Source organism: Procambarus clarkii, unplaced genomic scaffold, assembly GCF_040958095.1.
Source record: "Procambarus clarkii isolate CNS0578487 unplaced genomic scaffold, FALCON_Pclarkii_2.0 HiC_scaffold_103, whole genome shotgun sequence".
Taxonomy (NCBI): Eukaryota; Metazoa; Arthropoda; class Malacostraca; order Decapoda; family Cambaridae; genus Procambarus; species Procambarus clarkii.
In genome coordinates this window covers 918,250-936,384 of record NW_027189136.1, presented here as the reverse complement: position 1 = coordinate 936,384, position 18,135 = coordinate 918,250, and the positions used below count along the sequence as shown (strand labels likewise).

At 44.0% G+C, this 18,135-nt stretch overlaps 1 protein-coding gene across 1 annotated transcript in view; it reads right to left on the bottom strand.

Moving 5' to 3' along the window:
* The window catches only part of LOC138360248 (H(+)/Cl(-) exchange transporter 3-like), a 44,829-nt gene that overhangs the window by 19,120 nt on the left and 7,574 nt on the right, over positions 1 to 18,135 (bottom strand). The window contains exon 3 of the mRNA XM_069320178.1: positions 16,574 to 16,737. Coding sequence (XP_069176279.1) covers positions 16,574 to 16,737 — 164 coding nt within the window. The remainder of the gene's footprint in view (positions 1 to 16,573; positions 16,738 to 18,135) is intronic.

The window sequence follows — 18,135 nt, the reverse complement described above, 5'->3', positions numbered from 1 at the left end:
ATAAAAAATATTAGATAAGGTGTCCTTGAGCTGGTAATGTTCGCTAAGGATCAGTCACTTGTTCACTCATTTGTAAACAAACGCGGAGTGCCTCGGGCTTTGTTGGTGGGCGCTTCACTCCCCCCATCGCCCTGCCATGCTCTCTGAGCACGGTAGCCTTCAATGAATATTGATTGATTATTTTTACAGTCTAGACTTATGATTAAGATAAGATGTGATTATAATATAATTAGATATAAGATTTAAAGATTATAAGTAGTATTTGAAAGTACCACTGAATCTTATTAAGGATTCAATTTTTAATCCTACCGGATGTTGAATCAATGTTCCAATAGTTTTTTAATTAAGAAGTCCTTCTAGAAGCTTCTGGATCCTTGAGAGATCATGTACAAAGTCACGTAGGCATCAAAAGGGCCCCTGTTGCGTACGTGTTCATGGTGCCATTGTCATCCAGGATCAAGCTATATAATGAATCTTTCATGATTCTAATATGATTTTGATACGATTTAGATATGATTTTGATATGATTTAGATATGATATAGAAATTATACATTTCTTAGATGATTATTAGATATGGTGGGTAAAAATTTCCCACATCTTCCAGAGGGAGAGAACTGGCACAGAGTCCAATACTTAGGACAATAGTAACCATATGTATTTATTTACTCTCCATTGGATTGATAATACAAGTGCAAATTTTGCTTGCACTTTTCTGCTGCTGTCCGTTGTGGACGATTGTGTCTGTTAGGAGTCTGTGGGTCTTGTGGAGTTAGAGTTTCTTGAGGTCTCAGGATCTAACTGCAGCTGGCTCACTGATTCCATGTGGATGAGTTTGTCCAATGTCTTCAGGGAAGTTGTTCCTTTAGACAGGATTTTGACTATTCTCAAAATCCCCTGACTATCTGGATGGACTGAGACAACTTTACCTAATGGCCAGTCAGCCCTAGGGCCATCACTGTCTACCAAGACAATATCGCCAGGTTGGAGATTAGCTATATTATGTGGGACATTGGCCCCATAGTGATGTTCTCGTAGAGATGTAAGATATTCTTTTGTCCAAACATCATTCCATTTTTGGATTATGCTGGACAGATGCTTATACCCCTGAACCAACTCGCTCTGACCCACATATGAGGGATCTCTGATCTCATCATCCACTAGAGATGGTACTGGAGTCAGAAGTCTTCCATACATTAGGTGGGCAGGACTTAATGGCTCATGTTGAGTAGGATCCTCAGACAAGTAAGTCAACGGCCGGTTATTCACCCTTGATTCTATTTCCGTGATTACTGTCTGGAGTTCTTGAAGATTGATTTTCTGACGGTGTAGAGATTTTCTCAAGGATCTTTTTACAGTTCCTATTAACCGTTCATAAAATCCTCCGTGCCATGGGGCTCTCGGAGGGATAAATTTCCATCTGCAATGACGCTGTTCCAGTGTGGAAGTAACTGCAGGATGGGAACAGATTTCCCGTAGACATGCTTCTCCAGCTACCAAGTTTGCTCCGTTATCTGAAATCATCAGCTTAGGGCATGATCGGCGTGCTGCGAATCTGCGGAAAGCTTGAATAAATGATTGAGCAGTCATATCGGGTGTTACCTCTAGATGTACTGCCCTGGTTGTAGCACAGGTGAACAGACAGATGTATGCCTTGATAGGTTGCTTATCTGCAGTCCCTGTTAGATATATTGCTCCTGTATAATCTACTCCTGTCGTTTCGAAAGGTTGTAGATGGACCACTCGTTCCTTTGGTAGGGGTGGTGGCCCTGGATAAGAGCAAGTTCTTGCATCGTACCTTCGGCATATCATGCAATTCTTCAAGATTGATTTGACTGACTGTCTTCCCTGAGGAATCCAGTACTGCTGTCTGATTTGTGTGAGTGTGTCTAACACTCCTCCATGTTTGATGATTTGTTGATGTGTATGCAACACAATCAACCTTGTGATCCAATGATTTTTTGGTAAAAGCCATGGATGCACGGTATCTAGATTGATATCTGCGTGTTTAAGTCTCCCTCCACAACGCAGAATGTTGTGATTTTCTTGGTCTATCCACAGACCGAGATTGTGTTTTAACTTATGTGGAAGATTTTCATAGTTATTCCCATAAGTTTCTCTCTGGGCTTGTCTTACCCAATAGATAAGTGCATCAGAAAAAGTGTATTTTATACCTTTTTTCTTGAGATAATGAAACACGTTCTGTGTTACATTGATTAATTTGATGAGCGAGGAGTAACGAGTACAATCCAAGACTGATATTTGAGCTTGCTGCCTGGTGGTAGTTATGGTTTGTGTCGTAATGACGTGTGGCTTTTGTTCAGGCCAACTACCATTCACTAACCATCGAGGCCCATGAAACCAAATATCTGCCTTTGCAAACTGTTTAAATGTCATACCTCTTGATAAGAGATCAGCTGGATTATCCTTTGTTGGTACATGCAACAATTGAAAGCCTGCGGAAATTTCTTTAATTTCCGAGACGCGATTTTTTACATATGGAGTTGGACAGTTGTCGTTTCGTACCCATTGTAAGACAGCTTCATTGTCAGACCATATGATGACATCTTTGATGTTCATGGTAGACAAGACTTGTTTGATATGTACTGCTAAGCGTGTGCCAGTTAGCAGTGCTGTTAGTTCCATCTGAGGCAAAGTCCTCTTTTTTAATGGAGCGACTCTGGCCTTAGAGGTGATAAGATATGATTGATTAGAAGTCACTAAGTAAGCACAAGCTCCAAAAGCTTTGGCTGACGAGTCTGCGAATACATGTAGTGATACTTCTTCATTTTCCTCGACTATGTGTCTCGGAAAGATTATCTTTTCAACTAAAGTTTGTTCTTGAGCCACTTCCATCCAAGCTTTTTGTAACTGGATTGGTAGTGGATCATCCCAACCAACCTTAGCCTTCCATGCTTCTTGCACTAATAAACGCCACTTGATAGTCAAAGGATTTAGTAGACCAAGTGGGTCGAATACTTTGCTAACTTGTGAAAGCAAATCCCTTTTTGTAGTGATGTTGTAATTTACTGGCACAGATTTGATCGTGATTGTGTCCGAGATTAAATCCCAATCCATACCTAACACCTTTTGTGATTCTGGTACGTGATATTCAGGGTAATCTCTTGCTATTTGATTATTCAATGTTGCATTATTAGAGGCCCAAGATTGTAGTGGCATGTTGGCACCTTGTAGCTCCTTGTTGGCCTCTTGATATAATTGTAACAGTTCAGTAGTACTGTTAACTGTCCCTTGAAAATTATCTACATATAGATTTTGACTGATTTCAGTCTTACAGGGACTTGATGATTTCTTCAGATGAGTATCTAGAGTTGCTTGCAACAGAAATAGACTACTTGTCGCCCCAAAAAGAACTGATGAGAATCTGAAAGTCACTAGAGGACTATTGATATCTTCTGGGTTCTCTACCCATAGAAACTTAGTGAAGTCTCTATCTTCTTCCTGCAAGCCAACTCTGAGAAAGGCCTTACTTATATCTGCTGAATACGCATATTTGTTAAGTCTAAACTTCAACAGTATGTCATACAATTTCTGAGTTAGACTTGGACCTGTTTGCAAACAATCATTTAGACTGGTTCCTTGGGGTCCAGATTTAGAGCTACAATTAAAAACTATCCGTAAAGGAGTTGTTTTTGATTCTCTCTTTACAGCCATGTGTGGTAAAAAATGGCCTATTTGCTTATTGTCATGTTTCACGACTTCGATGAATTTATTCTTTAATTGTTGAGCAATAATCTCATGATAGAGTTTTAAATGCTCAGGCCTTTTTCTTAGCTTTGCTAGTTGAGATTTAAATTGACTATAAGCCATGTGATAATTGGTAGGTAAGGTTTTATGGTTGATTTTCCATGGTAGCCTTACCCAGTACTGTCCATCATGGTACTGTACAGTTTCTAAGTATTGATTATATGCACAGACATCATCAGGACTTGGTTGTTCAGGAATTATTCCTATGGCATCAAGTTCCCACAATTGATGTACAGATTCTAATCCATCATCAATCATGTGGGGGATTTTAAGTGGTGACTGTTCTTTGCCTAGTCATGCCACTATTACAGTTTCTGTATGATGTGATTTTTCAGGAGTTGAAGGTTCAAGATCTAGTATAGGTCCTGTCATCAATATGCCTCCTGCTGATTTGAGTATATTCATACCCATAGATTCTTCTGATCCCAGAATGAATCGATGATAGTAGTCAGCTCCAATCAGGATTCCGATATCTCCTATGTAGTCAGAATCAAGCAGAGGATCTGCTAATTGTATTCCTTTTTCTTTTAGGAATTTAATAGTTGCTGTCAGACCAGTCACTTCCATTTCAGTAGGAATTTTATCAACTACTATGGCTTCTACTGTCCTTTGGGATGTACCTAGACAGACATTGAGTTTTACTACTGGAAAGGTTCTACGACCAGAATTAGTAAAAAACCCTGATATGGATGTAGATACTTGCTTTGAAGATTTAAGTTGTAAATCTTCTGCCATCTTTTTACTGATAAAGGTTTTCTGTGACCCTTGATCAAAAAAGCCTCTAGTTGGAATACAAATTCCTTGATTGCATAGTTCTAGCTGTGCAGTAGGCAATATGGCTGTTGTAACAATTTCTGTATCCAAGTCGTTGACATTGCTCATTACTGTACAGAATTGTACGGCTGTTGTGGTATTATCATCTTTGGGCTTTGCCTGAGATGCAGGTTGATTATTGGAAGTCTGTGATCTGGATTGAGTGTTAATATCACCACAGAGTGCTGTGTGATGTACACTTTTATGACAATATTGGCAGTTCTGCAATTGAGTGATACACTCACTTGTATCGTGCTTCCGTAGACAACGGATGCACCTGTTCAGAGATTTCAGTCGATCGATTCGACTGGCACGGCCTACATAAACTGTGCATTGATAAATGGTATGTGCTTCTTGACAGAATAAACATTTTGGGGCACTTGTAGTTCCTTTTGTCTTATCTGTCTTAGGAGCTTGGTTTCCTACAGTTCTGTTAACTGTGGGGGATATAGCATAAGAGCCAACATTATTCTGTTTCCACTTTGCAGAAGAGGAGTTTTGTTGTCTTGATTTTTGACTGCCATTCTGGACATTTTTGTTTTTGTCCGTGGATTCACCTTTGGGGATTTTTTCTTGAGATCTAAGTTTTCCTCGGCTTCGTAATCTTTGTACGTAAGCTCGAAGTCCATCAATGATTTGGCTTTGTGATAAGATGTTGTTACAAGTATGTAAAACTTGTAGGTAAGTAATTACATGCAAGTAGGTGATACAAGCATGTAACACTTGTACTCCTCCAAGGATTTCCTTAAAGGATGAATTGTATCTGTAATAATGTGTATCTACATTAATCATGATGTGATGAAGCATTTTGCTTTTTCTTTTTTTTTCTCGGCTTTGCCTTTTCTATTAAGTAAGTCTCTTTGAGATGCTTGATTAACTTCAGATTTTCTGAGGCTGCTTTCACTCCAGTGAAAGCATGAGATTAGGTGATCAAGACTTTATTCTTGGATTAAGATAGTTATCTTAGATGGATGATAATATTTGTATTGACATTGTCAATGTGTTGTTAGCCTTTCAGATTGTGATGTGAGATTAAGATTGGTCTTAATCCCCTATTGTAGACTATTGTAGTCAAGTGATGATGACATTTGTCTATCACCTGATTTAAATGGTCTGTAGGCTGTAGATTCAAGTGATTTTTTTTAGACACTGTGTCCTTTTCTTTTCTGTTTCAGCTGCTGGTGGAATACTGTTAGTCATTTTGACCTTTTCCAAGTTTTGGAGATTCCGAGATTTTTCTCTTTTTTCTGATAAATATGTATGATGTTAATGTATTTTGATAAATGAGCTTTCCTGTCTACTTAGGTAATGATTCCAAAGATCGTCCTTCATTTCCTCCCTGGAATCTGGTTGTAGCAGGTGTTCAATTATCAAAAGTACTGTATTAATTTGATTTGTGACCCGAATGCACGAATGCACCAAGTTGGTAAATCCTGTAATAATTTTTTAAAAATAGTAAATGGCACTATTTTTGCAAAGTTATTACAAAATCTGTTACCATAATAATTGTTAGATAAAATACAGTAGAATGTCTACTGGTTTTACCTTGAATAGGGTATGATATAGTTAATTATAGTTAGATTGTAAAGAATGCTCTTACAGTGATGATAACACTTTTTTAAAGAATATTATGTAATGAGCAGCTCTGAAAATCAGTAGATTAGAGATAATGCTAGATAATATACTTAAATATATATGTAATGTTACCACAATGAGGTAGGTAATTGGTATTTATGATTAAGATGCAGTTGTGTCTGACACTGATATACTTAAGTACTGTGGTTTCTTAACACAAAACAATATTAGTATGCTATGAATGTTTACTAGTTAATGGATATGGTGGCTTAAGCCACTGCAAACAATATGTTTACTTAGATATATAGCTATGATAAATATTGGCTGATAGCTAGGTTAGGCTAGAATATGTAAGAATTATTCCAATGCAAAATCAAGAAGTTTCTTATGTATTTGGCATTGAAATATTCGGTAAACGAATGATCATAAATATCTAGGTATAAAGGACCATTATTATCTAGGTTCGAAGGACCATTAATGTGGGAAAAACCTGCTGGGATTGATATAAGAGTAAACTACCACGGACTTTTACTGAACTAAATTAAAAAATTACTGTCTGCAAATTAATTCAATCAAAATCTCTAGCTAGGGTTGTAAATCCTAATTCCTCTTTTCCTAATGACAGACTGTGGGCTGTAAGGGACAGGTGGGGTGAATGACTTAGTTGATAGAAGTTCCAATCCACCTGTAGACAGGGATCTCACATCAGCTTGTATTTTATACAAGGATAAGATTTGATAAATTCAGTTGTATGACTGAACACTGGCTCTGTTTAAATCAGGGATTTAAACATACATAGTCTAACCTAGCACCATAACTTACAGCCAATAGATTCTTATACTATAAACAACAAATTAAATTGTAAAAGTATAATAAATTACCTTAAACGTAGTCTAAATACTGTTAAGTAACTACTAGATTATATTCAATTAAATGAACTTTTATGATAACTTAAAAATAACTAAGCAAGCAATTGATAACTTAATTTATATATTCAAATATATATGCAGACATATTCAATTTATATAGTTAGCTTGACTGAATCTCTTCCAAGACTATGGACACTTGTGAGGTTTTTACTTATTGAGGCTGAATTCTTTTCTGACAGAATGGACACTCATGAGGTTCAGTGCTTGGATAAGATTCACAGCTACACTACAATTTTAATAAACGTACCGATGAATGAGGCTTTGCCTCGCTTTTTAACCAACAGACAGATTTATAGGATATTAAAGTTACACAAGCATACAATTGGCCAATCATACACCAAATAACCTCCAATATACTTCTCTGCCAGTCGGGGTGCCTGTCTGACAAGTTTGCCAGACTGATTAACTCTCTTGTCGAGTTTAGGCACGATATTTTGCTACAGCGTTGCTGTATGATGATCTGGTAGCGTTGCTACTTGGATTTTTCTTTAACTGCGTTGCAGAAGAATGATATTTGATAAAGAATAGGAATGAAGGTGGTGGAAACCTCGTCACTGTGATCTCCACTAAACACTCTTATTTTATAAATGTTCTAGGATTTTCCTTGTAGATATTGTCCAGGTACTCCCCCAGTTCTAGAGAGTATTCACTGGCGATAAAAAATATTAGATAAGGTGTCCTTGAGCTGGTAATGTTCGCTAAGGATCAGTCACTTGTTCACTCATTTGTAAACAAACGCGGAGTGCCTCGGGCTTTGTTGGTGGGCGCTTCACTCCCCCCATCGCCCTGCCATGCTCTCTGAGCACGGTAGCCTTCAATGAATATTGATTGATTATTTTTACAGTCTAGACTTATGATTAAGATAAGATGTGATTATAATATAATTAGATATAAGATTTAAAGATTATAAGTAGTATTTGAAAGTACCACTGAATCTTATTAAGGATTCGATTTTTAATCCTACCGGATGTTGAATCAATGTTCCAATAGTTTTTTAATTAAGAAGTCCTTCTAGAAGCTTCTGGATCCTTGAGAGATCATGTACAAAGTCACGTAGGCATCAAAAGGGCCCCTGTTGCGTACGTGTTCATGGTGCCATTGTCATCCAGGATCAAGCTATATAATGAATCTTTCATGATTCTAATATGATTTTGATACGATTTAGATATGATTTTGATATGATTTAGATATGATATAGAAATTATACATTTCTTAGATGATTATTAGATATGGTGGGTAAAAATTTCCCACACGAGCCACATATTACAGGAAAGAGATGGTTGGGTTGACTGCATTTATCTGGACCTAAAAAAGGCTTTCGACAGAGTTCCACATAAGAGGTTGTTCTGGAAACTGGAAAATATTGGAGGGGTGACAGGTAAGCTTTTAACATGGATGAAAAATTTTCTGACATAGAAAAATGAGGGCAGTAATCAGAGGCAATGTATTGGACTGGAGAAATGTCACAAGTGGAGTACCACAGGTTATCTTCTTGAGTTATCTTGAGATGATTTCGGGGCTTTAGTGTCCCCGCGGCCCGGTCCTCGACCAGGCCTCCACCCCCAGGAAGCAGCCCGTGACAGCTGACTAACTCCCAGGTACCTATTTACTGCTAGGTAACAGGGGCATTCAGGGTGAAAGAAACTTTGCCCATTTATTTCTGCCTCGTGCGGGAATCGAACCCGCGCCACAGAATTAAGAGTCCTGCGCGCTATCCACCAGGCTACGAGGCCCCTTGGAGGCCCCTGGGGCCCCGAGGCCCCAGGGCTCAGTTCTTGCACCAGTGATGTTTATTGTCTACATAAATGATCTACCAGTTGGTATACAGAATTATATGAACATGTTTGCTGATGATGCTAAGATAATAGGAAGGATAAGAAACTTAGATGATTGTCATGCCCTTCAAGATGACCTGGACAAAATAAGTATATGGAGCACCACTTGGCAAATGGACTTTAATGTTAATAAATGCCATGTTATGGAATGTGGAATAGGAGAACATAGACCCCACACAACCTATATATTATGTGAGAAATCTTTAAAGAATTCGGATAAAGAAAGAGATCTAGGGGTAGTTCTAGATAGAAAACTATCACCTCAGGACCACAAAGAATATTGTGCGAGGAGCCTATGCCATGCTTTTTAACTTCAGAATTGCTTTTAAATACATGGATGGCGATATACTAAAGAAATTTTTCACGACATTTGTTAGGCCAAAGCTAGAATATGCAGCGGTTGTGTGGTGCCCATATCTTAAGAAGCACATCAACAAACTGGAAAAGGTGCAAAGACATGCTACTAAGTGGCTCCCAGAACTGAAGGGCAAGAGCTACGAGGAGAGGTTAGAGGCATTAAATATGCCAAAACTAGAAGACAAGAAAAAGAGGTGATATGATCACTACATACAAAATAGTAACAGGAATTGATAAAATCGATAGGGAAGATTTCCTGTGACCTGGAACTTTAAGAACAAGAGGTCATAGATATAAACTAGCTAAACACAGATGCTGAAGAAATATAAGAAAATTCACTTTCGCAAACAGAGTGGTAGACGGTTGGAACAAGTTAGGTGAGAAGGTGGTGGAGGCCAAGACCGTCAGTAGTTTCAAAGTGTTATATGACAGAGTGCTGGGAAGACGGGACACCACGAGCGTAATTCTCATCCTGTAACTACACTTAGGTAATTACATGTACGTGCGTACACACACACACACACACACACACACACACACACACACACACACACACACACACACACACACACACACACACACACACACACACACACGTGAAAAGAAAAATACTAGCAGCCGACCAGCGGGCAGAGAGTACCACGCCGGTCAGGCAAAGAAGGCACAAAGAAGCACAAAACTGCATCAAAAGGCCCACCTCGACCACAAAACCCAAAGCCCCAGCACGAGATCACAACACATGCCAAGACCCAAAAAGATCAGGCTGCAAGCCAAGAAGACCCCGGAACCCCATAAGGCAGAACAGGGTTACACATGAGGAAACAATACCCCTTGAACCCACAAAGGATCCCAAGAGGATGAAACCTTCGGAACGAAACCAAAGAACCCAAAGGAACCCGGAATTGAACGCGGGAAGCCCAAACCATCACATTTGCCGGCGGAAATACACCACAGAAAGGCAAGGCACAGCCCCCAGAGAGAACCCCCCAAGGAAACGGCCAAAACAGACCGAAAACCGAGGGACAAGGTGTGGGAGCAAGCATAAACGGACAGGGACACTGAGCCCAAACCCTAGGGCCCAGACCCAAAACAGACAGAAAACGGAAAATCCGGTGTAAAAACCAACATCCAAACGTTCCCAGAGGAACAGAAGAAGGGCAGAAAACACCAGAAAAGCAAAGAAATTACAACAGGAGAATAAAACCCCTGAAAGAGGAGAAAAAACTCACCCAAGACGCTTGCACACCCAGGCGCATGTAAACAAACAGCTGCGTTGCCCTGGTGGCCACGCCGGGAAACCGGCAGAAAGAAAATGGCCACCAGAACAGGGGGCTGTGACCGACGCGAAAGATACGAAAACACACCAGCAAAAGTGGGAAGCAAGCATACTAGATCGGCGAAAAACTCCGCCCTGAAGCAGAAAACCCCAGGCAGGGGCAAACAGCACCAGGACTGCTAGCAGGCATCTCCCACAGCCCCGGGAACCTGCAACAGAGGCCCCAGGGCAGAGCCATCCTCCACACCTTCCGCCCTTACACAAAAGGAAGAGTCCATGGGAAAGGCAGCAAGAAAGGGCCGCTGGTAAGACCCGGAAGCCTTGGCACGAGGAACAGGCTCAAAAACCTCCATCCCCAACCCGAACAAGGTAGCCCCCGAAACCGCCAGAGTCTCAGCCCCAACTAAACCCCGCCCCGACCCCGAAACCCGCAGACGGTCCGGAGCCGGGAACAGGGAGGGAAAGGGGCGAACAGCACGTAACCAAAACTGGGCGGCCCCGGGGCATCCGAGTGGGAAACCAACCTAGCGTGTTGCAGCAACCTAACCTAGCTTGCAACACGGATGCTGCCTATACTCTCAACAGTAATAACATCAGGAGAGTACTGGAGAACAAGCAGAAAATCTCTCTCGCAAGACTCCGGGTCAAAGAGTCCGGGACCCAACATCCAACATGACGGAGGTAAAAGTGGCGACTGTCACCCGGAGAGAAGGGCACAGCAACCAACGAACCTGCACAAGACGGGTTGGAACCCGGAAGACACATTCAACAGTCCACCGAGCCCTGATGGTTTTCCAGGGCCCGTAGAGTAACAACTACGGGAAGCCCGGGCAAGGTGTTGCTCACCGGTTAAAACCCAAAACTAACAAGGGGGTAGAGGACAACACTGAAAACCCCTGCGACGTGTACAATCACGGGGGCCTAGCAGAGGGCCACCAAACACTACCAGTGGAACAATAGCCACACTAGGCAGAACCCCTACCAAGCAAATGAAAATAAAAAAAGAAAACCCCAGCAAAAGTACACTGTCTCCAGAGGCAACAGGAACCAGTCGCCGCTTAGGTTGCAAGTCGCGCAACACCTTTACGCCCTAACCAGCACAATACCAGTCCCTACCCAGGGCCAAACAAGGGCCCCAAGCCCCAGCTGGCCCCAAGGGTGAGGCAAATGCCGAACAGCAAGAACCTCTACGGGAATGGTTCCCGAACGCCCCAGAGAAGATAACCCTGTCACACAGGGGCAGTACTCACAGGGCACTTAGGGAAGGAAGCCCCTAAGAGCATGCAGCCCCGGTACTGATGAGGAACACCTGGCCACCGCACAACCCAACACACGGCAGTGAACACCACGAAAGGCAAACACCGCCTAGGAAACCGAGGCCAGAGAAGCGTCTATCCCGGTTGACATTAGCGTACGAAGTGATGCTAGGCAGCCAGCATGGTGAGGTCCGGGGCTCCCCCCTTCCCCTCTCTGGGTGGGGAGGGCTGCGCAGATGATCAGCGTGGCAGTAAAGTGTGATGTTTGCTTGTTTCCTTGGGATTGTAGGGAGTTTCTACCTCTCTGTTTGGTTTTCTGTTTTAGTTTTTTACCATGTGGGGTTTGTTTTGTTATGCCTACCTTTCTGGGTGCCTAACCCCGGTCGATGGCAGAGAAGGAAAACCCCAACCACAAGGGGGCTTTTCCAGGGCCATTGCTCCCTGAAACCTCTTTGAAGGGGCCAGGTTCTGGCACTGGTCCCTGGTAGGTCTAAACTCCTTAGCTAATGTCCCAGTCTAATAACATACTGAGCCTGATAAGCCCAAGGAGCTGTAAGGGCTCCCCACAGAAAATCAAAATATCTTCCCTAGAAACAAAACAAGGCACCCTTCTGCCAGGACATTGGACACTCTCAGGACATGAACTGCACAGAAAGCCAAACCCTGAGAATCAAGCAGATGAGCCACTCGAAGGAACCAACCCCAAGAGGCAAGGACCGAAGAGAACCCCTGTGGTTCAGGCAATGAACCACCAGAGAACAGTCCGGAGCCGGATGGTAAAGCCCCAAGTGACCCGAACCCTCCAGTACTCGCCCAGAAAATGGCATTTCATTACATTCAACGCTTGTTTTTTCCCCCAGATAAAACATCCAAGTAAAAGATGGATGCACCTGACGTGAGGGTGGGTAAATCACACCAGCAAATATGCTAAAACTAATTCAGAAAGGGAAGAGGGGGACAAAAACTCCCTTTCCTGCAGCAACAACCCCAGCCCAGAACGCACAAGGACCCAAGCAGGGGCAGCTCTGGGGGCTGCCCCTGTGCTTCAAGTGCTCCAAGAGGACTCCCACCAAGCTCCGAGAATCCCAAACACAGGCCCCAGGGCAGAGGCTTCCACGCCCACCACCCCTGAAGAAAAGGTGGCATCCAGAGGAAAAGCTTCCAAGAAGGAAGTCCACTGGGTTGACCCAGAAGCCTCAGCGGGAAAATCTGACTCGACCACCTTCGCAGACAAATTGGAAGGGGCAACCCCCAAAGCCACTCGAGCAAAACCCCGCCTTGACTCCGAAACTCTCAGACATTCAAGAGTCAGAAGCAGGGAGAGGAAGGAACAGAGCGAATCATGCCCACCTGGGAAGGAAGCAGTGGCGAGGAAGGAACCAAGGTCAAAGCGACCAACACCCCCAAATCCTGGGCCCTAAAACCCAAGTGGAGCAGCTTCTGGGGCCACCAACCGGGCTCGTTGCAGTAAGGAGAATCAAGCATGCAATGCAGCCGCTGCCTGATCTTTGAGATCACCAGGCAAGGAATGGGTAAAGTGAAGTACAAGTGGGGGAACAAGGCCTGCAAAACTCTGGGTCAGTGGTGTCCCCGACCCAACAGGCAGTGTGAAGGAGGCAGTACGGATGATGGTTTCCCTGAGGCAAGAGCAACAAACAACCCTCGACTTCGCACAAGACAAGAGCGGCCTCAGAAGTAGCCATTATACGACCAAGCCCATGGGGTTTTCCAGGGCCCATAGGGTGAATGAGCACCCTACTGGAAGCCCAGGCACAGGAGCTAGCAAAGCTGGTAGAACCCTGTCAGGTAGCAGGCAAACTAACTACCAACAGCTGGTATGAAACCTCGGGAGAAATAGAGGATGACTACCAACACAACCTAGGCTTGCCTAATAAGGAGCTAAGCAGACCTCCTCTGTCTAAACAAGGTGAGAATGCCAGTGAATAAAAAACCAGCGTTGAATGTAATAAAACGCCATTTTCTGGGTGAGTCCCGGAGGCTCCCCGGAGCTATCCAGGCTGATATGGATACCCTAACTATTTTGCATCAATCGATGTGGGTGGAGTTCAAGGCCTACCGGGGACCACGAGCCAGAACCTGGCCCCCTCAGAGAGGCACGGGGAACAATGGCCGATAGAATTGCACATGTGATTTGGAGCATTCTATATCTGCCATCGACCGGGACAGGCACCCAGAAAGGTAAGCGCCACAAAACAAACTCCTATTCTGGTTAACAACAAAAATCGACAAACGGGTGGACAGAACTCCCGAAAAAAAAACGAACTAACAAGCATGACGTCACACGAGCCGCGCCGCATGTCTGCGCAGCTCCCCCCTCCTCGGGAGGGGGGAAGGGGGAGCCACAGACCCCCGCCTCAGTTCTGAGGCTGGATATCAAAACCGCGAAAAAATGCCGACCGGAGGGCGGGAGGGTGCTGGGGAGCCTCCGGGACTCACCGAGAAAATGACGTTTCATTACATTCAACGCTGGTTTTCTGGGGGAGCCCCTACGGCTCCCCGGAGCTACTTCACCAAAGACCACCTAAAAAAATAAGAGGACATACCCGGGAAGCGGTAGGTGCACCACTCGCCAACACGAAGTTGAGACAGCTAAAGCTGAACCCACGGGATGTGTCCATTCGCGAGGGCGAAGCAGGGGGTGCCACCACACAAACAACCCTAATATAAGGGGGGGGGGGGAACACAAGGCAGACCCCCCTACCAGGCAAAAACAAATATAAAAGAAAAACCACACAAGTGGACAACGTACCCAGAGGGAACAGAGCCGACCGCTGTTATAGGTGAAAATTAGCTATGCAGTACCCTGCGCCCCACCAGTGCTGTAACTACCACTTACCCCAAGGTAAACAAGGGAGGAAAACCCCAAACACTCGGGGCAGCCAAACGCCAAGCAGCGAAAAGCCAACAGAGGTAGACCCAAGGTGACTTGTGGAAGGCAACCCCAAGCCCCAAAGGTGGTAATTACAGGGCACTCAGGGAAAATGACCCTAAGCACATGCAGCCCGAGTACCTGAGAATACTACTCCCAGCTCATACGACCACCGTAAGAGCAGCACTGCAAACAAGTCACAGCACTGAGACAAGACCGGAGCTGGAGCCACACGACCATGCACTATCCCATCAGCCAAGGAACTGGGGCGGGGATCGCCGGCGCGGGGGTCTGGGGCTCCGTCTTCTCCCTCCCGGGGAGGGGGGGGGGAGCTGCGCAGACATGTGGCGTGGCTCGTGTGACGTCATACTTGTTAGTTCGTTTTTCTTGGGGAGTTCTGTCCACTCGTTTGTCGATTTTTGTTGTTAACCAGAATAGGGGTTTGTTTTGTGGCGCTTACCTTTCTGGGTGCCTGTCCCGGTCGATGGCAGATATAGAATGCTCCAAATCACATGTGCAATTCTATCGGCCATTGTTCCCCGTGCCTCTCTGAGGGGGCCAGGTTCTGGCTCGTGGTCCCCGGTAGGCCTAAAACTCCACCCACATCGACTGATGCAAAATAGTTAGGGTATCCATATCAGCCGTGGATAGCTCCGGGGAGCTGTAGGGGCTCCCCCCCAGAAAGAAAATGAAAAGAAAACCCACTGACGACACACAACAAACAAACTGGCAATCAGAGAGAAACATGGCCGCTGTGTTGAAGTAAAGCTAGCTGTGCCAGCCACAGTGCACCCCACCCAGCCAATAACACTCCTCTACCCAGGGCAAGACGGAAAGCCCAAGACCTCCGATTTACCCCAAGGGCAAAGACAACATCACGTGATGAAGGTCTCAAATGGGGAAAGATTCCCAAACGGTCCAGGGAAAATAACTCTCGACACTCACTGAGCAATGTCTTTTGCTGACATCAGAGCACAAGGGTTTTGGAAATGCACCTGGATGTGTGCCTTGGGCAGACTCATCTTATTGACTCTCTTCTCTTAAGGGCCAGATATCAAGGCTTCAGCTGCTGTTCTTCCTACAGCTTCTTCTTATACATCTCCTAAACACCAATCTGCAGCCCAAGTAAGCCTCATCCTTCTTGTAGTATGTGGCACTTCAACTAAGATTTGTCTTAAGCAGCAACCAAGTGGGATAACTCCAAAGGAACTTTCTTGAGTAGCATATTCGGTCACTCATGCCCTAGTACTTCTTTCATTAGCTTCTCTGTATTTGAAGGTTTCCTCTAGCTCTGCCATCTACAGCAACTGGGGAATATGTGAGAGGATATGGCAGTGGTGTTGACACTGACCTGTTGTTGGTCAGTGGTAGGACCTGCTGTAGAAAGGTAGTTTGCCAGGGCACAGCTCATGAACTCTGTGTTGCAAGCAGAGCCTGGACAAACTTTCTTTTTAATGAAAGCACTTTTCTGTGTACCAGAAGGGAGTATAGGATCATGCTGAGGGACCGACCAAATATAATGACCAGAAAGGTGTCATGTACATTTGACACTACTTTCTTTAGATAAAAATTTATTAGTGCATCAAGAATATGTTTACCCATAATGTGCAAAGTATACAACATTCCTGAGAGGGAAAACTAAACAAGACGGAAAATGTACCTTTCAAAACAGGATATTCAACATGCATACGTAACCATCCAGAAAAATTTAATACCCTCAAATTTTTTAATTTCCTTTGCTAATTTTCTCTGAACTTAATGAAATTGAAAAATATTGTTAAATATTCAAGGTTGGTGAGAAGCCTGTATTGACACAAACATACTTCTTTAAATAACATATCATACGAGGAGAACTGGCCAATGCCCATTTACTTACTGATGGCAATATTTAAGTCTCGTCTGGCAACAAAGCCAACCAAGTATTGAGACTGCCTGCTCACGACCACAGGGAACCCATTGTGATCTGTCTCCCGAAGAAGTTGCTCTACATCATCCAATGTCATGCTGTCCTGTGTAATTACGTAGAAAGATTCGTTCTTCCTGTAGAGTACATTCAGGACATTACCAATTGTAAATGATCAGGTTTCATAGAACCTCATGACAATTTTTTAGAACCTCATTATTACTTTTATTAATAAATAACTTACAGCATAAACCATATACAAAACTAGTAACACATGCTTCATTACTGTGAAAGAGTTCCACAAAAAATGTAAAGAGCTGCTGCTATATTTCAGCCCTCCACAGTATGATACCATCAATCCTTAATCTGCAAGGGATCCCACACTGGAAGAACAGTAAGGCAACATAATTATCAGGAGAAAGTGTTAACCCATGATGACTGTATAGCACTCGGAAGGAATGAGGATAAGGATTTGGGATAGGAAGGAGGGAAGAAATGATGCCCTACTACTTGGATGTCGGACAGGGTAGAAGAAAAAACCAGCGTTGAATGTAATGAAACGCCATTATCAGGGCGAGCCCCGGAGGCTCCATGAAGCTATCCAACTGATATAGTGCTTTATTAATTTGGGGTCATCAGTCATAGGAGTCCTTATGTCTACTGGGACCATGAACCAGAACCTGCTCCCCTCAGAGAGGTGCAGGGAGCAATGGCCTATGAGCACTTTACATTTCAAGTATGTCATATTTTGCCATCGACCAGGGAAGGCACCCAGAAAGACAGGCGAAACAAAAACGACAGTTTTGTGAAAATTGCGAAGTACGTCCAGAAAGAGCAAAGGAACTCCCCCAGAAAAAAAGCAAACCAGCAACCCTTCACTCAACTAGCACTCTTGCTCATTAGAGTCCCCCCCTCCCCCCCCCCCTGCCCACTCAGTTCTTTAATGATGCAAAATCGCAGGCCGGAGGGATGGAGGGTGTCAGGGAGCTTCGGGGGCTTGCCCAGAAAATGGTACTTCATTAAATTCAACGCTGGTTTTCTATGAAGAGCCACAGGTTGTCTGCCAGGATGTTGGACACGCACTGAATGTGAACAGCACAGAGAGCTAAACTTACAACCCCAAAGAGCCATGGACTGCATAGACACCCCTTCCCCCCCATTTGAGACAATGAACCATAGGGAAGCACTCTGTATAGAGCCGGATCACAGAGCCCCAAGGAAGCCGAATCCGCTGCAGCACCTGCCACACAGCCACAAACTCCCGCATTGTGCTGTGAACCCGAAGGAAGGACAAATCCCAACGCCCCTGGCCGGCCTGGTGAGAGCTGGTCACAGAACCCCAACCGATGGGTGAGGCATCCGTGAACACATTGAGTGAGAGGAAAGGAAGATGCCATGGCACCGAACCTTGAAAATCCTAAAGAGGAAGCCAGAGACAAAGCAACGGACGCAAGGACACCAAAGAACATGCCCAGCGATTGCGAGAGTGGTGAAAGAGACTGCCCTAATGATACCAGAACAGCCTCTGAAGCCAA